This window comes from Thermobia domestica, chromosome 5 (assembly GCF_964235325.1).
Source record: "Thermobia domestica chromosome 5, izTheDome1.hap1.1, whole genome shotgun sequence".
Classification (NCBI taxonomy): Eukaryota; Metazoa; Arthropoda; class Insecta; order Zygentoma; family Lepismatidae; genus Thermobia; species Thermobia domestica.
The window spans coordinates 297,165,975-297,190,783 of NC_137458.1; the positions used below are offsets into that span (position 1 = coordinate 297,165,975).

At 34.3% G+C, this 24,809-nt stretch overlaps 1 protein-coding gene across 1 annotated transcript in view; it reads left to right on the forward strand.

The window, feature by feature from the left end:
* The window catches only part of LOC145686725 (transcription cofactor vestigial-like protein 2), a 245,806-nt gene extending 226,648 nt beyond the window's left edge, over positions 1-19,158 (forward strand). Inside the window, exon 4 of the mRNA XM_081760334.1 lies at positions 17,131-19,158. Coding sequence (XP_081616460.1) covers positions 17,131-17,183 — 53 coding nt within the window. The 3' untranslated portion in view covers positions 17,184-19,158. The remainder of the gene's footprint in view (positions 1-17,130) is intronic.
* Positions 19,159-24,809: the final 5,651 nt, after the last annotated feature.

Genomic DNA, 24,809 nt, shown 5'->3' on the forward strand with positions numbered 1-24,809 from the left:
ACAGAAAAGTTTCACGAACAGTTAGGTTAAGACGTATAGTGTCTCCATTTTCAGTCCAGTGTGCGCGGTGGCTCAGTGGCAAAGCGTTCACCTCCGGTGCTTGGGGCCCCTGGTTCGATCCCAGCTTGCGCCATGTGGACTTTGTGGTGGGAAAACACCATGACCGTGGGTTTTATTGGGGTTCTCCCGTTTCCTCCCACTTTCTTCATTTCATTCATTTCTCATCATCACCGTCTCCTTTAGCTAACTGGCATAACTGTGGGACGTAAAACTAAAGATTTCATTTTCTTTTTTTCAATTTTCAGTCCAAAAGTAAAAAAATAATGAAAGCACATACTTCAAATTCTGCCAAATAAAATTTCGAATGATTTACGAAGAGTTGCAATAAATATTCAGATTACTAAACTAATCCTATACAGTACGAAACCTCAAATTGTTTGAAATATGGAATTAACCGGGTTTGATTCTGCTTTTCTCATTAGGTTATTTGCAGGTTTGGGATTTAACAGTTTATGAAACTGAATATGGAAGAGTGATTTAACTGGTTTTGCATCTGTTGCCATGATGGATTTAACAAGTTTTGGTAATTGGCACATATTTCAATCTCAATTTTCAACTAGTTAAAATGGCTTTTTCTACCGAATACTATTTGGAAATAATAGCTTTCCAAGTAAGGTTTCCAGAGCAACCACTATCTCATTTTTTTTAAAAAAAAGTGAATTTCACGGGTTTTGTCATTGACCTACTCATATATCGTATACATATCGACACGTTCTCTAACGATCCAAACGATTTATGGTATGGATTCCAAATCTTAAGAATAGATTTCATCTCAGCTTGAGTCTTCTATTAAAGTAAGAACTAGTACAACATTCGGTTTCAATATTGATTCCTAAATATTAAAAATCGTAAGAGATAATGAGAAATCGTTTTTGATGAGAATTTAGTTTCCGATAAACAGGTTGCATGTCTCACATTATCACTCTATTACTGCACTGAGAAAAAAAATTGTAGGTGGCATACTTAAAAAGATAGGTTACATGCGTAATTCCTGTAGTTTTTGGACTTAACGTACACTAGACGTATAACTGAAAACGCATGTTTTATAATACTTTCTGTATAAGTGTTCCATCTATACGTACTTTCCGTATGAAACAATGTAGGCGGTCAGGATCTCACATACAAGTGGATGTATATAACATATAGCTGACGAAGGAAACATAAGTATATGCATGTGATATACGGAAAACTGTTAGATGTCAGACATCCTGCAATGGCATGATGTAACATCTAAGTGCAGTGCCTATGTAGCATACGGATAACTTATGCTCCGTACTTATTTCTATAGTGAGCAAGAGGATACCGTATATTTGTACAATATACCGCTGTCCGGAGAACGGATTTTTCTCTGTGTGCCGTAAGTTATAGATATATTTCCGGTTTCAATATTGAATCTGCATAATTTGGAAATTTACAGTAATTTAACAATGTAAAAAGAAACTCACATGTAAGAGAACAAGGTATAAAAATGTTTTCATAACTTTGCTTACTGCACCGAACACCAGTAAACCTTAGCCAAGACGGACACCCAACTGAATAAGGGGTTCAGCCGGATAGTTAGTAGACAATGTTCGCTTCATCTTATGGACTTCAGAAGCCGATAACCCACGAGGTTACTACTTGTCATTATATGTCACTACGGTTAATGTTTTACACTGGCAACAGAATGCCGTGACTGGACCATAAAAACGAGTAGCATGGTGCGATGCAGGGTTGGCAAAAACAGTTTAAAAAAAACAACAATAAACCCGTTTTTTTATGTTTAAACCCGTTATTTTTTGAGTTTAAACCAGGTCTTTTTTTTGTATGTTTGTTTGTTTGTTTAAATGATTTGCTGTATGTATTTATATCACATATGGAGAGAAATAAGTTTGTTTCATCTTGGTGTTATTATACAACAACCGGGTTATGCTGGAAGCGGTCACATAAGCTTATAGCGGAATCAAATCGCTTCTCGCCTTACATCCGAGAGAAATTGTTCTCCATTTGAACTCGAAACCGGGACTAATTGACTACAAATGCGATATGTTTGCCGACTCACTCACCCAGCAGGACAACCACCTTCGTAACAGATCCCGGTTGGCCACCATCTGTTTGGAGTAGCATTCAACTTCTTCCTGCTGAAACAATCACCTAAAAAACCTGGATTTCAATCTCATTGTGCATCTCAGAGACTTATGCTATGGACATTCCTTGTAGTATGTGAAACGAGTGGAAATTCAACTCAAAAGTTGTAATTTCAAAAGCAATAATAAGAAATCTTTCTATATATATAAAAGAGAACGTACAAAATCCTTTGTCCGCTCATCACGCTAATACGGCTGAACCAATTTCTTTCATTTTTGGGGGGTTATTAGGATTTGGACCCTAGATGGTTTTTATCATATCACTTTAATTTTTAATTACCAGTGTCTTGAGATAATTGACCATTCAAGTGTCCATAACGTACAAATCCTTTGTTATTAGTTCATCATAGGTAAAAATAAACGTATTTATATGCAACCCGCACGACCGTGTCACTCGGCGGGTTAACATAAATGACAGGCGATATACAGCGGAAAATACCTTGAATCTTCTGTTTAAAATTTTTAAATTGATTTGCTTATTTTTACAGACACTTTTACAATATGCCAGCACCGGGATGACCGCAGCGAAGCGGGGCGGGTTAACATAAATGACAGGCGATATAATGTTAAGATTTACTGCAATCTTCTATGGTTTTTATCATATCACTTGAAAGCGAAAAAGTAAAAATTATCTAAGTAACAAAGTTTATTGCGTTCCGGGGTGACCGCAGCGAAGCGGGGTGAACGCTGCTAGTGAAATATATTTTTCTTCTTTCTTTGTCAGTAACGCATTAAGATGTTTGAATTGTGGAATTATCCAAAGAGCAATTTGTCAGCGGAGCGATTTGTCACAAATTACTCATTGCGATCACAATTGCCCATTGTTAAGTTATGAGCAAATTTAGGGATCTTTTGTCAGATCTAGCTCGAAATAGTTACAAATTTCATACGAATTTTAATTACAATAGAATCACAATCGGATCTCCTATAATGCATTAACAGTTTCAAAAAAGCGTTGAAACTGGAATGAAATCGTCTGAAAGATCATCAAAACCTACAATAAAACAACTTTTACACCTACATAAGAAGAAACACACAAACTATATTTCCTTTAACGTACCGATTAGCAGTACCATTTGACAATATCAGATATTTGGAAACAAACTGCAAACTAAAAGTTACTTTTGAACAGCACTCACCTTTAAACAAAATTAATAACAGGTGTAACTTTTTGTGTTTCTCTCATACACCCTGTGGGGGCATTAATATTCTCAAAATGGAACGGAAAAGTAACTGTACAATTGTCGAAACATTTTTTCCGAAAGCAAATAGTCCTATTACAAATTAGTTATGGGAAAACTAATTGTATTGCTCAGCTCTTCACATAGTAGGGAATATTTTTTTTTCGAAAAATTTCCCTCCAGTTTTATCTCCAAGATTTTTTAATAGTCCACCATTTTAGGCAAAACGAGGATTAGGCCAAACGAGTATCCTTATTTTGCCTAAAATGGCGGACATAAAGCTTATCTTTTATCTGTCATAAAAGTGTCAGATAATTGGTTAGGCGAAACGAGGATTAGGCCAAACGATGCAAGATCATATACACACTATCAGTATTAAAAGTACCCTGCAAAAATCATTATCAAATTATATTCTTACAAGAAGACAGTTATAGATATGCAACAATCATTTTGGACATGAGTGTACATCAAAAAATTCAATCAGATACAAAATTATATGTCATACATGAACTTTATGAAAGCTTAATTACAAAGTAAAATTCCAACATTACCTCCGTTATATAAATTCTTATGAAACAAAGTAAAATGTAATGGACATAATAAAATTAAACAAAATTTCATAAGAGTATACATAACAAAGAACATTAAATAAAAATAAACGTACATCAAACAAAAGACAATTAGAATTTCATAGACAATATGCCAGACGGAACAACGGCGAATTTACATATTTACTTGATAATACTTCTAAATATTTGTTTTTTTAAGTAGAGCAAAATTTACATTGAACGGATCGATTCCCAGAGATTTTTTCTTCATACTCTCTACATTAATAAATAGTGGAGTACCAATTAATTTGTTATTACATAAAATAGATAATAATAATAATAATAATAACAATAATAATAATCATAGGTATTCTGCCTTTATTGGCAGGTCACTTGCCGCAGCTGAGAAGCTTCCATGCTCCACGGTCCTCCGCTAACTTCGTCTTCGCGTATGATCTTTCTGTTTTTATATCATCCATTAATTGTAGTCTCCTTCGCCCCCTCCCTCTCTTTCCCGCCACCATACCTTCTAGGACGTCCCTCATGATACAATCTCTTCTTAGGCAATGTCCCAACCAGTTTCTCTTCCTCTTCCTAACAATATCTAAAAGTGTTCTTTTCTCACCCACCATTTCTAACACTCTCTCATTCGTTTTCCGCTCTACCCAACTAATTCTTTCCATTCTTCTCCACACCCACATTTCGAAGGCTTCCATGATAATAATAATAATAATAATAATAATATATTGCAATATGTAATTCTCTCATTAATACTACATACCGAAGTTTATACTGCTTTACATTTGTCGATTTTTAAATCCTAATAATATAAATCATAATAATCATAATTCTAAAAATAAATCCTAATAACATTAACTCTAACATTAATAAATCCTGAAATAATATTAATCCTAATAATAAATCTAAACATTATTAACCCTAATAATATAGATTCTAATAATATTAATAATAAATCCAAATAGCAGTTTATTGACAGCAGCTTAACAGCCATTAGTGCGCCAACAATAATACAAAATACAGTGAATACATTGACATAATTATAAAATAAACAGTTTTTACATAAAATCATAATAATAAAAGAAACATGCTAAATACATCATGATAATTGAATCTCGCAGAAATAGAAATACACAATAGAAACTGGATCCAGTTAACTAAGTATAGAAGTCAATGGAGAGCTTTTGTAAAGGCGGCATTGAACCTCCGAGTTCCATAGGCCATAGAGTGAGTGAGTTTGTTTGTTTGTTAAAAATAAAAAACATGCAGTAGACCCCTATCTGTAATTTAAAAAAAATACATGCGAAAAAATTACATGCATACATGGTAAAATTACATGTATGAACATAAAAATTAAAATTACATTTATTATTATGATGTACTTTTGATTAATCCTAATAATACAAGGGGCATACTGAAAGTCGTGAGCAACATGTTTTCACAACCGTAATGGTAAGTTGTAAGTGAGACCAAATATATCATCTCAATCTACAGACGTTTCTTTCCTTCTTTCCAGACATTGACGTTGTTTGTTGCTAGCACATGACCACAGGCAGGATTTCCAAAATGGCGGGCAGCGATGTTTCGTTTCGACAGTATGCTGTGATTGAATTCCTTTTTAAAGAGGACCAATCTGCTTCTGAAATTCACCGCAGACTGCAGCCTGCCTATGAAGATGTATGCATGGGTGCCAACAGTGTTAGGAGGTGGGTGAAACATTTTAAGGATGGAAACACGAATATCGAAGATAAGCCTCGCAGCAAGTGCTCTCGAGCTGCCTCCACGGAATGCAACAAGTTAAGGATTGATGAGCTGATTAGGAGAGATAGGCGTATCACTGTGAATGAAGTCGCTGCAAAACTTGGTATTGGATATAGTGCGGTGAAATAAATGATTCACAGCTTAGGTTATCGGAAAGTTTGTGCCCGTTGGGTCCCACGTTTATTAACCTTGGACTACAAACGTCAGAGACTAACTATTGCCCAAATCCTTCTTCAGAGATTTCGACATGAAGATGATCACTTTTAGACGAGTATTGTGACTGGAGATGAAAGCTGGTTCCATCATTATGAATCTGAAACAAAACGACAGAGTATGGAATGGCACCAGTTGACTTCGCCACCGAAGAAGAAAGCGAAGACAGTGCAATCGGTAGGGAAAGTTATGGAGAGTGTCTTCTGGGATGCACAGGGGTGCATTTTGGTTGATTTTCTTGAATCTGAACAAATAATAAATTCTGCCTGCTACATCCAGACACTGTTGAAGCTCCGTCGTGGCTTCCGTGATAGACGTCCAGGAAAGATAATCTTTCAACAGGATAATGCGCGTTCGCATACTGCACGTGCCACTATGGAGCAGATGAGGAGATTTGGGTGGGAATCAGCACAGCATATCCTCCCTACAGCCCCGACATGGTACCCTTCGACTACCATCTTTAAGATTTTGTGAAGGAACAGATGCTAGGCCATCGCTACGAAACACTGGAGGATATTCGGCAAGCAGTGCGTCAGTGTCTACGGGCAGCTGGAACGGAATTCTATCGCAAGGGTATTTTAAAACTTTCAGAACGATGGAGAAAATGTGTGCAAAAAAAGTCTCTCTCTCTCCCTCTCTCTCTCTCTCTCTATGTGGAAAAGTGAAAGAAAGGTCTGTAGATTGAGAAGATATATTTGGTTTCACTTACAAATAAAGATTACGATTTTGTGAAAAAATGTTGCTCACGACTTTCAGTATGCACCTCGTATTAATCCTAATAGCATAAATCCCAATAGTCCTAATAAAAAATCACAATAATACAAATTCTAATAATAAATCCTAATATCTGTAATTCTAATAATATAGATTCCAATAATCCTAATAATAAATCATAGTAATACAAATACTACTAATATTAACCCTAATAATAAATCCTAACAGTATCATTATCATAATAAATAATAATAATTAATCCTAACAAGTGTAATCCTAAAAATAAATCCTAGTAATATTAATCCTAATAATATAAATTCTAATAATAAATCCTAACAATATTAATCCTATTCTAATAGTATTAACCTAATAATATTAATCCTAATAATAAAGACTAACATGTCAGTCATTTTAATTTCTAATAATAAACACGTTACGCTAATAAATATTGCCATCTACGCTATCACTTGCCTGCCTGACGCAAATAGATGTCTCTACCTACACTATTACTTTTGCTACCCAACGATTTAAATCAGCACAGCGTTGTATATGACTAAGGCCCTAAATAATTCTATAAATATGATATATGGATCTCAGGATAATTATCAAAAAAGTTACGTAAGTTACAAATTCTGTTACTTAATGTTACGGAAGCTGTCAATGATAACTGCTGTATACCAACTGCAAACACTCATCGTTGCAAGGTCTTAATTCAAAACCTGGATTTTTAAAAAAAAAAAAAAAAAGGAAGAAGAATGTCATTAAAGAAATTTCCCCTATAACCATTAAATTGCCTGGGTATTTATCCTGTGTTGTTATGTAACCCCGCACATCAAAGAGGAAATAGTGGTTGCATAGATACAAAGTGTTCGTAGAAACAGCGAGAAAAGTGCATACATTTTGACTCCCCCCAGAATTCCTCCCAAGCCGAAAAATAAAAAATGGCTTCGTACTCTATTAGATCTGGTGAAAATATATATGAGTATAAAATTTAGTGAATTTATTATCACATGACTCTTTCCTATGCGAAAATATGACACACGTATTATTTTATTATTATTAAAGATAGTTTAAATGCTCGGTGCTCATATGTGAAAAATAAAGTTCATGGAAATTATGTGAAACATATATTTGGCCTGCCTCCCTTTCTTAGGATGCATACATTCAACTAACCCAGTTCGAACCAAATACGAAGTCTGTTCCAATTCAATTCAAATGGTTTCAGCGTTTTCGCGTGACTGTTGAGAAGAAATTGCTCCCCCCCGCCTCCCACGATTTTCCCCTTAGTAGTGGAATTTTAAAAATCGCTATGACATGTGTCCAATTTTTTCGGATATATATAATTTATATAAGAGTTTCATCTCCCTAATTTAAGAGGGTTACATCAGTTACTTTATGTTCGGCATAAATTTTGGAACTACCGTCCTCTTCAGGGACATAAACAGTCCGAATCTCCTTTGAAATCCCGACTTTTCTCTAAAGTTACTCTAATTTTAGAGTTGTTTTTACAAATTTTAATATATTGTAATATAATTATATTGAATTTGAATCCTCCAAACGCTTTATTACCCTTCCTGAATTAAATTTCTGAGTACGTGCCTGCTTCTCTTCCCTTAGGATACGCATAGACGATCATAAATAGTCTATCGGTTTTTCATTCCTTACAGTTATCTAGAAGTACACAAACCCAAAGGCGTGGATATCAATATAAGGGACAAAAATAAATAAATAAATAAATAAAAATAAAAATAGTAAAGAAAAACCATGCGAAACTTATATCTATGAATGAATCTATGGTGGTATTTGATATAGTTATTATTATATACCTTCTCACCAAGTATCAATCTTACGGATATTTTTTGAGGTTTAACGAAAAAAAATCTTGCCAAAAAATAACAATGCTCTGGGCTTTATATACTCTTATACCCCTAATATGTGAGTTATATACCCTCTCATACCCCTGGTATGTAAGGTACATACTCTACCATACCCTTAGTGTGTGAGGTATATATATATACCCTCTCATGCTCTAGTATGTGAGGTACCGGTGAGGTACCCGTATATTCCTCTCATACCCTTAGTTTGTCATGTATATACCCTCTTATACCCTAGGATGTGAGGTATACACCGTCTCTTACCCCTAGTATGTAAATCTTCTGATAACTCTAGTATATAAGGTATATAACCTCTCATACTCCTAGTATGTAATATATACCCTCTCATATCCCTAGTATGTAATATATACCCTCTCATACCTCTAGTGTGTTAGGTATATACTTCCTCATACTAGTATGTGAGGTATATACCCTCTCATACCCAAGTATGTGATGTTTAAACTCATCAATATTATTTGAGGCTTTAATTTTTAAAAAAAAACATATTTGACGTTAAACTGATGTCAAACATCTACAATACTCTAGGCCTTATATACCATCTCATACTCCTAATATGTAACGTATATACCCATTCATACCCCTACTATGTGGGGTATATATATCCTATCAGACACAAAGTACTTAATGTATATACCCTCTCATATCCTAGTATGTGAGATACATACACTTTCACGAAATATATGAGGTTTAAACTCACCATTATTATTCCAGGTTTAACTAACAAGAAAACATATTTGAGGTTAAACTGATGCGTCAAATAACATTGTAGGATTTACATACCTCAAGTATGTCAGGTATATACTCTCTCCTGCCCCAAGTATGTAACGTTTTAACCTTAGCAATATGTTTTGAGCTTTAACTAAAACAAGAACTTTTAACTTCTTAGAAGCTCATCTGTTTCGCATAAGTGTAAACAGCAACAATATTCGAATTTTTATATATCCTCTCATACTCAATATATATGTGAGTATATAAAATATCTTACTAATATTTTTTGAGCTTTAACCAAAACATTTGTCAACCTCAAAAGTATTTTTAACCTTAAAAAATACTTTACCTTTTAACCTTAAAAATATTCTAATCTCAGTACATATTTCCACGTATGGAATATGGCACAGTTTATGCATAACCACCGTTACCCGTGAAGATGTTAACGGATTCACTCCATTAACGACCTCGGCTGAGATAATTGCAGTAATAAAAGCTACATATCCTTTTATTACAGGCAACCAACATTTCTTTGCTGTTGTGCAGGCTGCATAGAAGCTAGGAAATGTTATACATTTTAAACGGGACATGGATAGCTATTATAAATGTCACTGTTACCCTTGAAGATGTTAACGGATTGACTCCATTAACGAATTAGGCCGAGATAATTGCAGTAGACCTAGATATTCTTTTATTACAGGCAACCAACATTGTTTTGCTACTGTGCAGGTTGCATAGAAGCTAGGGAATATAGATTTTAAATGAGATATTGATAGACACCGTTACCCGTGAAGATGTTAACGGATTGACTCCATTAACGAACTCGGTTAAGATAATTAGCAATGATAAAAAGCCGCATATCCTTTCATTATAGGCAACCAACATTGCTTTGCTATTGTGCAGCTTGTATAGAACCTAAGAAATGTTAATAACTTTTAAACGGGATATTAATAGTCACTGTTATCTTGAAATGTTAATGGATTTACTCCACTTACAAACTCGACTAAGGTAGTCTCTTAGGTGTAGTTTGCAAAAAAAAAAAAAAAAGCATAATTCAAAATTTGCTTTCGTTTAAGTAATGGAGACGTTACGTTATATCCGATATCGTTGGATTAGCGGTGACGGACAAACGTACTAACATTACAATTTTACAGACCCCACTATCGTGGTCGTAATAAATACTCAGCTTCATATATAAGACTAGCTGGAACGCCTAGTGTTCTTACGAGAAGAATAAGATTTATAGAAAGCATAATATTACAATTACGTGAACAGTATGTAACCTGGAACACATCAGAGTCATTTGGGTTGTCTAACCTGAAGGGCTTGTGCATTGCTCTAAATTCTGAACTCCTACTCCCGCCCTTAGGGTACAGTTATCTTACTATAAGTATTCAACAATGTGGATTTGTACACGTTAAGGCAGGAATAAAAGTGGGAGGGAACGCAGGGGGGTGCCGTTACCCCAGTTCCTCAAAAAATTACAATGGGAAAAGATAGGCACGGGGGACAGCGTTTCGTCATGCTTCCCCCTACCTTTTCAGATCCAGTTTTACCCCTGCGACAAACAACAATTCTGCTCTGTATACGAAATTATAAGGGCTTGTAAGTCTTCTTAATAAATTTCATTTCAAATTTACGTAGGGTTGCTATGGCTCAGTGATGTAGTATTCATATCTAGTGCATGAGGTCCCTGGTACGAACCCAACTCACGCCAAGTGGGTTTTGTAGTGGACAAACACATTGAGCGTGAGTTTACTCAGGGTTCTCTTGTTTTCTCCCACTTTGTTTGATACCATTTCATTCATCATCATCGTCTCTTTTAGCCTACCCGGTGTAGCCATGGAACGTAAAGCCGACAGGTTTCATTTCATTTCAAATTTATGTGACTAATGTTGATCGATTCTTAGTACTATAACTCAATATTCTTGTGTCTTTAAAAAACTTTTCCAGTACATAAACCAGTATCCAATATCTTTTAACCATATTCATAACTGTCTAAATATTTACTCCTTAGAATTATAGCGCCATAGTTTAATTAAACGTTTCTGTACCACTACTGTTTTGGTCTATGGTTATCAATACTGAAACTGAAGGTGATAAATACTCGTATCTGCAACTTTGCTTGCAATAGAGAAATAAAATAGCAGATTGGGACCTATCCTTGCAGTTCTGAATATATATCAGAAAAGTTATTATCGCTATCTGCCTACGACCTACGTATTACAGTTTTTAACACCATCAGTATTGAAACTCGAAATCGTGTAATATATATATATAATTACCACTTCCAGTTTGAAAAGAGGTATAGAGGTCAAGATTAAATTACTCGTAGGGTAGTGAATCCATCTCAGAAAGTCATATCTCACACCTTAAAAAATGAGGAGTTAAAACAACAACACAAAAAACTTGTATGTTAATTTAACAGCAAGAACATTACCTTCCGAGCATATCAGAAATAACTAGTAACTGATTGTGAGGATTTGCATTGGTTTTTATTGTTTACTATAAGCAAAGCTTTAAGTAGTATATTTGGCATTTATACCAAATAGCGAATAACGTACTATTTTGTTTTCTGCAATCGGTCACAATAATAGTTTTGTAAGCCTATGAATTGTCTGATAACAGTTACATTAATAGCAGTGCTTCCAGCAGTTGTTGTTATGGGCTAAGACTTAAGATTTTCTTATCTCGTCTCGTAAAATTATGTAGAAGTCTCAATATTTGAAGAATTCCTTCTGGTCTCGTCTCGATTCTTGAAAAAGTTTTTCACGTCTCGTCTCTTTTTTTTTCTCGTGTCCCTTTCTCGCATCCTATATTGTAAATTTATGTACAAAATGTATACAGTACAACCCCTCAAATCCGAACCCCGGAAATCCGAAAACCCGGCATATCCGAACACGTTCTCAGGAGAAAAAAAATAACTACAGCTGGAAAATAAAAAAAAAACAATTTAATCACACAAATTTAGTTTTTTTTTTTTAAGTTTTAATATGTTTAGACTTAATGCTTATTCAAAATCATTATCTAATTATATTCTTACAAGAAGACAGTTATAGATATGCGACAATCATTTTGGACATGAGTGTACACCCGCCAGTCAAGGTCACTGCCCTTTCGACCACTGGGTCACCCTGTCTAACCTCAGTCGTTGTTTTACCGCCACTTCAGTGACGAAATAAGTACGTAAAATTATTTCCCGGGTAATCCGAACCCCCGAAATCCGAACAGGCTTCAGACCCAATTAGTTCGGATTTGAGGGGTTGTACTGTACTCTGATTTATTTTTCTTACTTTCATTTAGAAATTATCAGAATCCATCTACGTCATGAGAATTCAACGAAGGGCGTGATGTAAGAACATTTAAACCATGTTTATTATTGGAATATTCAGCAAGACCCGTCTTTAGCGGAATCGAAAGGGACTCGCAAAAAATTCCGTTAAAAGGTTGAATTACTATGAAAAAACTGCATGCATTTAATGGACATACTGAGATAAGATGCTGTACGTACCTTAGTCATTTTTTTTCAGTATTTACTTTTACTACGAATTAGTACATGCAAAGCTTACAATGAAAAGAAAAGTACTGTACACACGTTAAATTTTTCAATAGTCAAAGAGGGTTTTCTGTACACGTCGCTGTATGTCTACTTAACTTTACACAAAAACTTTAGCCTGAAAATCCACATTAATAATATCAGTGTCATTTTGACATAAGGCAAGTGTTGCAGTTCCTCTAACTTGATGAGACTTTAGCCTCACTCTTTTCTTTGAACTCAATTCCATATTTCTTTCTTTTTCCTCTACTTCTTCTTCTCCCTTCAGACTTTTTGTATAATTTTCAATTAAAGCATGTATACCCGCTGTTTCTGCTTGCACATCACTGTCTATTTTGCTAATATATATTATATATATATATATATATATATATATATATATATATATATATATATATATATATATATATATAACCTCTCATAGAATGTCTGAAAACTTTCTAAATGCTGCAACCGGAAACTTGAAATTTTCCGTTAAGAGGCTTCTGATTTCCGTTGTCCGCGTAATAGTTTTCGTTTAATGAAGGGAATTTAACACAATTTTTACCAATAAATTCATGAGACCTTGAAATATTTACGTTTAACACAAGTTTCCGTTCAATAAAGGATCCGTTGAAAACAGGTTTTACTGTATTTTCTAATGATTATGTATCTTTAAACATTAATAAATGCTCTTTATTGTGTTCATACAGTCACTTGATCAATTTACGGTTTTTATACTATGAGTCATGTAAGACGGTTGAATTTCTGTTGCTTACGAAACTCGAAAAATTGTAACTATCGTCTCGAAAAAGAGACGAGAATTGTGACCGCTCTCGTCTTGTCTCGAATAGAAAAGACACTTCTCGTCTTGTTTTCGATGCGAAATGATAAAGATCTCGTCTGGGGTGTAACACTAGTTGTTAAGACGGCAGTAGTCATGAGGAAAGCCTCTTCGCGTCTTATACAGAGGCCTGAGCTCAGTACCGATAGAACTGGAGAAGAGTTTGATCCCACAATCTTCTCCATATTGCGCTTCCTCTTTACTTAAAATAATGAACTCAAAACAAACAACTGTAGCAACATATCTAACAATACTATTTTTATTCTTTGATTGATTGAAATTTAACTTCATCTTTCAGCGTGAAGGTTACAAGGCAAGAACTACTACTTGGAGTACGATCCAAGCTACTACTATAGTTTGTATCTGAGGCCAGTTGAACGCTAGTACCATATCGGGTACAGAGAAAACATGCGTATTAGTTATCTAATCAGTGCCCCATCGTATACAGAGAAAAACATGTGCATTAGTTATCTGGTCAGTACCCCATTAGGTACAGAGAAAACATGCGCATTATTTATCTGGTCAGTACCCCATTTGGGACAGAGAAAATATGAGCATTAGTTATCTGGTCAGTACCCCATTGGATACAGAGAAAAACATGCGCATTATCTGGTCAGTTCCCCTTCGGGTACAGAGAAAAACATGCGCATTAGTTATCTGATCACAGCTGTACTCAATACAATTTATTTGATTCCCTAGAGTTGTCGCTGGAATAACAAAGCAAGGAGGTTATGGGACAGTGTTTCTTCCAGTAATTTCCGGATAGTCTTCCCCTCCTCCTGAAGTAGACCTACCGCCCTCCCCTATCAGAACTTTAGATAAATTGCGATTACGTCATTCTTCTCCAGGAAGTGTCTTTTAACAAACAGGTCCCAGTGCAGCCACCTTACATTTTAAAATTGTCTGGAAGAAAGCTTGGAATCAAACTCGAAAACGCATCAATGACTGGAATCCGTGATTCTCCCCTTTTGAATATTAGGTTAAATATTTTAGAGCTCATTTTCATGAATTCATGCATACAATTTGTCATTGGATTAAAGTTAAGTATGGTTTATCAAACGTGTAGGATTATCCTTTTAGTCAACGACTAAGGAACTTACATAATAGCACAGTAAAAATCCATAAACCCAATAGTCTTAGAATGCCGTTACATTCCGATTAATTGGTGTTGTTTTGTTTTGGGTACACAAAATATTGTCTCAATATAGTAAGTCTGGTAGAGGTGGACTTTTTTTTTTTTTTTTTTGCCTACAATAACTTAATTAATTGTGTATATAGAGCATGTTTTTCTCCACGAAATCCAAGAAAGGACTTCCTGTAACCATAACTAAAGATTTTTAGGATCAAAAAGGCATATTTCTACCCGAAATTTAAGCTTGGAAAAAAGCTGACTGGTCCCCATCTATCCCATAGTTTTCCCGGCGGAAGCTCATGTGGTTCGGATTCCACGTTAATCAGTAGGTCCACGTCTCATATAGCCTCGCTGCTGAACGGGACGCTAAACGAAAATCACCTCACCTCTATCCCATAGTACTGATGAACCATCACATGCAGAACCGAAACAACAAAGAAATAAATAAATAATTTGGAACAGTTTTGTCTTTAAATACATTATATTAATAAAGTAGATATGATACAACTATTAAATTTTTTACTCAAATTATTTATTATTGATTTCATATAATCTAGTATTAATTAAATATAGAAATATAGAAAACCTAAAAATTAACTTTCTTTTTATCGGGGCCGCGGTGGCTCAGTGGTAAAGCGTTCAGCTCTGGTGCTTGGGGTCCCGGGTTTGATCCCAGCCTCCGCCAAGTGAACTTTGTGGTGGACAAACACCGTGTGCGTGGGTTTCCTCGGGGTTTTCCCGTTTCCTCCCACTTTCTTCATTCCACCATTTCATTCATTACTCATCATCACCGTCTCTTTTAGCCTCACCGGCATAACCGTGGGATGTAAAGATTTCATTTATTCTTTTTAACATAGAATCTAGAAAAGAAACATTTGTAAATCATAAGAATACTTAAGTTTCATGTTTTAAGAAGAAAAAAATGAGTGCCAGTAATTACATTGTATTGTACATTGCACTTGTTTTGTATAATTGAAAACTTTGCCACACAAATCACAAGCATTCTCATATTTCCTATGTGGGCCATCTCCCCCACAGTGGCAGTGGTTGACGTATCCCCAGAACGAGAGGTAAGAAGTATAGTTTATTTATCGTTTTTGAACGCGGGAAACTTCATTGTTTTTATTAACACATTCTTTTATGATGAAAATGCACTAGTAAAAATCAAAACCGAACAAGGAACCTTTATCAAGAACGTTGAATATTGCTGTCAAAGAAATGTGATTAAAAAAAAAAACTAGCTAAAATAAAAAATTTCGTCTACTAGAGAAATGTGTGAGGTTTTGCTTCCGGAAAACACACAGTGTCTAACATATCTCTGCCATGACACTACACCAATATTCACTGGCGCAAATTCCAGGGGGATAAAGGGGACATATCTCCCAATCTTGGAACTAGAATTATTGTCCTCCCCCCCTCCTCGCCGAATAATCCGATTTCAAATGCGCTTTAGGGAAGAAATGTGATGATTTGTTCGACTGTCACAAACGGAAGTAAGATGAAATTGATGTCCCTTGTTGTACAATATACAACAGGTTCACCTCAGAAATTAGATTCATCTACCGTAATATGAGTCTTATCCTCTTCCCCGTTCAGAATAAGCCTCAAATGTGCCAGCCTCCCAATGTTCAACTGCTCCCCTGATCCCCAACAGCTTTAATTTTGAACTTGAAAAATATTTTAAACATCGCTTATATATATAAACGGTCTTATCCGTCCCCACCCCAATATTGACAGATTTGCACCGATACCAATATTCATGCTGCACTCTGGTGGATAGTTTACGAATTATGGCCCTGGCTCGTCTCACCAGAAGGTTCATCTCTACAGGACTTACCCTATTTTAATAGGATATTTTGAAATGGATATTTTGTCACTACAAAACACCATAATTAAGTTCTATTACATAACATAATTACAAGATGTTTATTATGTAATGTTGCTTTATTATGTTTACAATTATACAATACCATAAACACTCTTTTGCTTCATATTCTTATGTTATAGTGTTGTTTTACTTTGAAATTAAGTCATTGCAAAATAAACTTTTGCTGTAAAATTAGATGCCCCGGTTTTAATGTTGAAATGATGATTACCCCTAAATAGTCGTTGTTCTAAATATTATTGTGTAAAACTAAGCGTCAATTGATTATACACATAACCTTGTCGTCATGTATAACTTTTTTTTTAATGCTGTAACCATTCGTTTTTGTGTATAGTACTACAACAAATTGGATGTTGTGTACTTTTTTCTGGGTAACAGCAAACAGTTTGATGTATAATCTGTTGAACGAGTTCCTATGTTTATTCCAATCGGAAGTCACTTCAATTAATTGTTACTTGGCACAGTACAAGCCGTCATTAATAAATACCTTGTTTTTCCTGTCTTTTGCAGCAAGTTTGGAGGCTCCGATCCAAGAACCTGCTAAAGATTTGTACTGGTTCTGAAGATGAAGAAAAAAACAAATAAGAAACGAAATGCGACGGGCAAAAGAAATAATCAGTTGCTTCCTTCTGTGCAATTTCCATGGGCGTTTTTACAATGTCTGCGTTTAATGTTTTTTTTTTTTTGTCCTTTTTAATAAACAATTTGAGCAAGAGTTGGTCTTATTGTTACTGTTACTATTATTGCTGAATTAGTCCAACTTACCAGCAAAATGTAAGAAAATACAGTTAAAATCTATTAAAACTTTAAGTTTCTCTGTAATTTTATTCGGTCATTAAGAGGCGTAATCACTGCGAAATTAAAATACCGCTAATTTTACAGTAATTATGTGATATCTTCAAATAGATAAAAGATAATTGAAATCTGGAACAAGAGCGCGGTAGACAATATTATTTTTTATGAGGTACCATTATCACGAGTCACCTAGTAGCTTTCCGTTTTGCTACCATTTAGAAACGCGAAAATAAATGCCGATTTTCTAAATGGCTGGAAATCGATAAGTGAGTCGTGATAACGGTATCTCATGTAAAATAATATTGTCTAGCGAGCTCTTGTTCCACTTCTAGATTATCTTTTATCTATTTGATGATATCACATAATTACTGTAAAATTAGTGGTATTTTAATTTCACCGTGATGGGGGCCTCATAATTCAAAATTAACATATTTACTACAAGAAGTTTCGTAAATGTAAGATATCGTTTTGTGCAAAATGTGAATTATCAAATGGGTTCTACGTTATGAAATAATATCATGCTAAATAGATCAAAATAAGTGTTTTTATTTCGTTTGTACATCGAAACCAAAGCCAGAAACAAATTTTTAAAAAACTATTAACTTTTAGATAAGGTAAAATTTTTAAAATTATTATTTGGGATAAAAGTGCTTCTTAATGCTGGAAGTACACAGTGGAGTTTGTAGAATCATGACGTTTTAAATTTATACTGTGAATTAGTTTTACTGGTGGATGAGGGTTAAAACGTACATTCAGTTCCCAGTCTCAGCTGCCGTTCACATTAACATTATTCATGTAATTTTCTGTAGGCTTATATCCTAAATCTTTCCGAGTTTATGGTATGTACAGTTAGCGACAAAAGTTCTTACCGTTGTTGAAATTAGTTTCCGTAAATAACTTCAAAGTGGAAGGACAATTTGAATACAGTTTTCAGTAAATTAAAAAGGATATATACCATTATTATTCCCAAAATAAATTTTACCAAACTGAAAGAACTTTTGTCGCTAACTGTGCCAGCTAAGTATGCAAAAATTTATTTTATTGAGAGGGTCGAAAGCCTTTTATATGGGGTACCAAATTCAAATTCAAAATGAGGATAAATTTTATTAAAATTTGTAAAATGAGTCCTAAAAATAGACTAAATTTTACATAAAAGTCAGAATTTTGGGAGATAGGGGAGTCCGAACCCCTAGAACCCCTCGCGCTTGAGTACATCTCTGCTATGTATTTATAATATTGTAAACAGCGTGTATGCTTACATTGTCTTCTACAGACAAGTTATTATTATTTGAAATCAAGTTAACAGTGACAAACTCATTTTTGCGATCTTCTACACTAGAAATTCACATGACTGCTCTACCTAGATAAAAAACTGCATATTTAGTAGTCTTCCTATCTATTTCTACGACATATTCCATTTACACAATTTTATTAATTTCTTTTAAAAAATCTTACGTAAAATCATCTACGCATTCTGGTGTCCAACAGACCTAAATATATTCTTCGTATACCAAATAGTAAGTTTGAATTTGACGGCTTAATATGGAATATCATTTTTTTAAAAAATAAATTACATATGTACTGGTGTCCCGTTTAAAAGAATATGATGGAACCGGGTGGAGCTTCGCTTAAACGAAAATTCACTAAACCGGAACGAAGTTTTTGGAATATATATATATATATATATATATATATATATATATATATATATATATATATATATATATATATATATATATATATACAGTATTATATATATACAGTATTATATATACAGTATTATATATATGTATATATATATATATACAGTATTATATAGTATGTAATAAAAAAAAGTACGGCAAAATTTCAAATGGATAGACAAGCAAAAAAGTTCATATGACCATATGCCGGGAAATCCATCGTTAGAGTTACGGTCATTGAGCCACCTGACGGTGTGCAATAGTCACATTCTCGTCGCCCGTCAATGTGACTCAATTTAAACCTCAATAGCTCAGCCTCTAATTAAGCTAGGAACAAGGAACATTCCTTTCCTCTTGGGGGTACATTCATAAAAATTGGTATATGAAGCAATAAGATAGTTCACTATATGGTAATAGCCAGTATGTATACTTATTGCTTATATGGGGAGAAAGGGGAGAGTAAATTTGGCCAATTTTTTGAGTTTCAGTTTGAAAACTTTGCAACAAGTATGCATACAGGGTATTACCATATAGTAGACTACTTCATTGGTTTGCATACCAAATTTTATAAGTGTACCCCCAAGGGGAAGGAATGCCATCCCCAAAATTCTGATACAAAAACGAAAAATTACGTACTTTACCCTGTCCCTTCCGCCATGGTATCCCTCACATACGTAAATTTTAGATCGGCGAAAAAGCTTCATCCTTCAGGAACACATTGATACCAAAATTATCCTCCTAGCTTAATTAGAGGCTGAGTTACTGAGGTTTAGATTGAGTCACATTTAGGAGCGACTAGAATGTGACCATTTCACACCGTCAGGTGGCTCAATGGCCATAACTCTGTAACGATGCATTTTCCGACATAAGGTCATATAAAACTTTTTGCTTGTCTACCCATAAGGAATCCACCCCTGAAATTTTGCCATACTTTTTTGTTACACCCTGTATATTGCATATATATTTCAATATATTTTCAGCCTGAGAGAACGTGATTATATGTTGCTAATGTCTTCAAAACTGAATATAGCTAAACTAAAACCATACGACTGAAACAATTAAGTTTAATTCGACTTTAAAAAGCTATTTTCGTTAGCTTAAAATTAGATGAACGCTTCTTAGCAGTTTATTTTATTTTATTTTAATTCTTTTTACGAAGAGCAAGTCAAGTTTTTTGTTCGATTCGGTTAACCTGGAAATTCGGTCAATCGGGATTCGGTTAAACGAGACTGTAGTGAATTTGAAAGGAAAACAAATTTAGAAAGTATGAATAGAAATATTGTGACTTAATATATCCATGAATTCTGAAGAAAATAAAATGTGCAAAAGATAATAAACACCTTTCTCGAATACAATGCACGAAAGAGAAACAAGAATATAATGCAAACGCTTTCAGATGTCTCTTTGTTCATTCCGTAAAAGGTCGACTTCAACGTGTTGATTTTGTTCTTATCCCATGACTTACACCTCCAATTTTATCTAAGAGTAAAAATAATTGTGTAAGGAAAATGAATATGAAATACTATTCTATATTTGAAAATCTGTAGTATCTCATATTACGGAAGCCTACTTTTTTTTTTTTCATGATTATTTTCGATTAATTTTGCAAGAGCACAGGAAATTGTAAGTAATAGGAAGTGGGGAATCATCTTTAAAGCCTAAAGTTTCGTATTCGAATAATTTAGGGAGTACAAAACACAAACAATGACTACAAATTTCTGTCAAAAGCTAGTAATATTTCCGGGAAAGTTGTATTAAAAACGTTGTATATCAGTGGCGTCTCGTGAAACAAGTCAAATCATAAAAAAAAAGAATAAAAAAGCTTGTATCGCTTTAAGCTAAGTTCTAGAAAATGCTACCAACAAAAATAGTACTGTATTTCGCTCATTTTGGCTTTGTAATTGGTTTAAACAAAAAAGAAAATCAAACTCTGACCAAGGCAAAAAAAATTATATTAATAGGCCTGTCCTTGTGTTACAGTTTCAATAATGTATCATTTCCGAATCTGATCTGTATATCAATAGGCCTAACCTTGTGTTACGGTTTCAATAATGTATCATTTCCGAATCTGTATATTAATAGGTCTAACTTTGTGTTACAGTTTCAATAATGTATCATTTCCGAATCTGATATGTATATCAATAGGCCTCAAATGTGTTACAGTTTCAATAATGTATCATTTCCAAATCTGATCTGTATATCAATAGGCCTAACCTTGTGTTACAGTTTCAATAATGTATCATTTCCGAATCTGTATATTAATAGGTCTAACTTTGTGTTACAGTTTCAATAATGTATCATTTCCGAATCTGATCTGTATATCAATAGGCCTAAAATGTGTTACAGTTTCAATAATGTATCATTTCCAAATCTGATCTGTATATCAATAGGCCTAAAATGTGTTACAGTTTCAATAATGTATCATTTCCGAATCTGATCTGTATATCAATAGGCCTAAAAATGTGTTACAGTTTCAATAACGTATAATTTCCGAATCTGTATATAAATAGGTCTAACCTTGTGTTACAGTTTCAATAATGTATCATTTCCGAATTTGTAACACAAGTTAATAATATATATACATTTATCAGTTCTTGATTTTTCTATTTAAAAAAAACTACCACTGCATGTTTCAAATAAATTCTTGTCTGCATGAATGTGTTTGAAATATTTTGCTGGTTTTGGAAAATAGTGAGTACATGCAATGTACACTGTTATGTACTATTTGTATGGTGATCTACCAATGTGATAATCGTAAATAAATAATACACCAAACACAGATTTTGTCAAAGCGTTTGACTATAATATGAGAAATGTACAAAACTGTGTAAACGAAAAAGAAAAAGCGTTTTCAGTCATTTGCACCATAATATAATGGTTCTTAATAAGTTAATTATGTAAAAAAATCAATAAGTTATTAATAATTCTACCTCTTGTTAATTATATTGTACTGTATATTACGTAATAAGGAGATACTTAAGATTATTAATGTCTATTTACTTAAATAACCTATTACCGTTTTAATTTTAAAATGGCCAATGCAGCAGCAGCGATATTTCAGATTTTACTTGGAAAGAGAGGGAGGTTCTTTATCAATATAGTAAGAGTTTGTTTATTAGTATACAATTAATGAAAAATACGCATTTCTCAAACTCAAGAGGGGGGAGCTACTGCCCTCTGCCCTCCTCAATGATGCCTCCTGCAGCACACAATGGGAAATAATTATACACGCAACTGGTAACATAAATGTACAAAAAAGTACAAATTTTACTTATCAAATATTTATCAAGAACCAACAATATTTGTACTTCCGAGAAAAGAGAATATTTTAAACATAAAGCGGATCTTTAGTAATAACAATAAAGCAGTGAATTGAATGATTTGTATTTCTTTCGGTAGCAGCGAGGCTAGGACGAGACTTAAGTTATAAATTGGAATCTCAACTAATTTCCCGAACAGGGTTGTCAACTGATTAGTATTTTACCAGATGATCGGGATTATGAGCGGGTGCCAGTAATTTTATTTTTCAGAGTTGGCAACCCTACTAGCAGCACGGACAGTAGGCCCAAACGTAAACAACCATAAGCTAGGCAACTGCCAACGTTGGCCTTGCGTTGTAATTGGTCACTTTACCGAGCATTTGCCTTCTAACCCATTTCAACCAACGTCTCTGGGAGCACAGACAGTAGGCCCAACAGTAAGTAAACAACGGTAGGCTAGCCAAGTACCGACATTGGTTTTTCGTTGTAATTGGTCGCTTTACCGAATATTAACCTACCAACTCATCTCAATCAGCATCTCTTGTAGCACAGATATTAGGCTCAACAGTAAAGAATGGTAGGCTAGCTAGGTACTGATGTTGGCTATACGTTATAATTGGCCACTTTACTGAACATTTGGCCACCGACGTCTCTAGGAGCACACAGTAAACAACGGTAGATTTGCCAAGTATCAACGTTGGCTCTAGTTTGTAATTGGCCGCTTTACCGAACATTTGGCAACCAACGTCTCTAGGAGCACAGACAGTAAACACAGCAAACAACGGTAGGCTTGCCAAGTATCAACGTTGGCTCTAGTTTGTAATTGGCCACTTTACCGAACATTTGGCAACCAACGTCTCTAGAAGCAGACAGTAAACAACAGTAGGCTAGTCAAGTACTGACGGCTCTACGTTATAATTGGCCGCTTTACCAAATATTTACCAACCAACGTTTCTAGGAGCACAAATAGTAGGCCCAACAGTAAACAACGGTAGGTTAGTCAAGTACCAACGTTGGTTTTACGTTATAATTGGCTGCTTTACCGAACATTTGCCAAGAAACTCATCTCAACCAACGTCTCTAGGACCACAGACAATAGATCCGACAGTAAACAACTGTAGGCTAGCCAAGTGCCGACGTTGGCTCTACGTTCTAATTGGCTAATTTACCGAGCACTTGACAATCAACTTGAATGACAACGTAACACCTATACGAAAGATATCCAATTGCGGTTGGGAGTATGAGAAGTCGAAACTGTTGTAGAAATGAGGTCGAAGTCTTAGTTGGCCGACGTATTTCTCAACTTTCGTTTTGCAATTATCAGTTCTCAGCAATGCCGACTGTTAGAATATGTTATTTGATTTAAAATTTTGAACTGTATAACATAAAATACTAGGGGTAATCCATAGCGGCAGTTTTAAAATTACAAGAATCACAAGGGAAGTTACACGTGTAAAAATTATATATTTCACAAATTAAATTTAAAAATCATACAATTACTTATTTTACATGTTGAAGAATTGGAAATTTTCCAATTTTCTGTTTTATTAGAAGATAATGAGTTTTTAAATAAGTTCCTACATATATGTACTACATTTAACTTTACAATGTAGGATTTTTCAAAAGCAAAAATAGAAAGAGCTTCGCTGTAAAAAAGTAAGTCCGAAAGAAAAACTATTTTTTCTCTGATATTGAATTTTGACTGACTTCAGAAAAAGGAGATATATGTTCTGGATATGTTGACGCATAACTTCGACATAGGTGCACTGATATCGATTATTCCTGTTCTTTTGTTTGAAAGGGTATACCTTCCCTTTGGTCCCATATGTTTTTTTTAGAATCTTATAATAATCTTTGGAGTTAGACTATGAAATATCTCAACGGACGCTGGTTTAATTACGGTAGAGTAACATACATATAGGCAACCAAACATCCTTTAGCGTGATGATGGTTGCATAACGTCATAGGGATTGTAGTGTAAAATTTCGGAACACTTTCATATTACATTATACCATCATTGTTGTTTGTAAACAAATGGGTTATGTGTGTGAAGCCGGTAAATATTTTATTGGAAAAGGTTTTATAATTGTAATTAATAGTATTTGTAAATATCAATCAGCGGCATCGTGTAAACGATAAACAAAATACTTTAGTAATTACGTGTTCCCATATAAGAATGTTTGGATGTTGGTTAATACATAATGTAAAAAAGTAATAACACATGAAGTTCCCTTGTAGCTATATAATTAGCATAAACGTCTTTAGGAAAGAAGACACAGGTTCGATTTCTGTTGGGAGTTCATGTGCTTCGGATTCCACGTTCAGCTATAACTCCACGTCTCATATAGCCTTGATGCTGTAAAAGGGACGTTAAACCTCACGACTGAGCATTAACAGTATATTTATTATCTTTATATCGAAAATTCAGAAAGTTTTTTTTTTTACAATACAT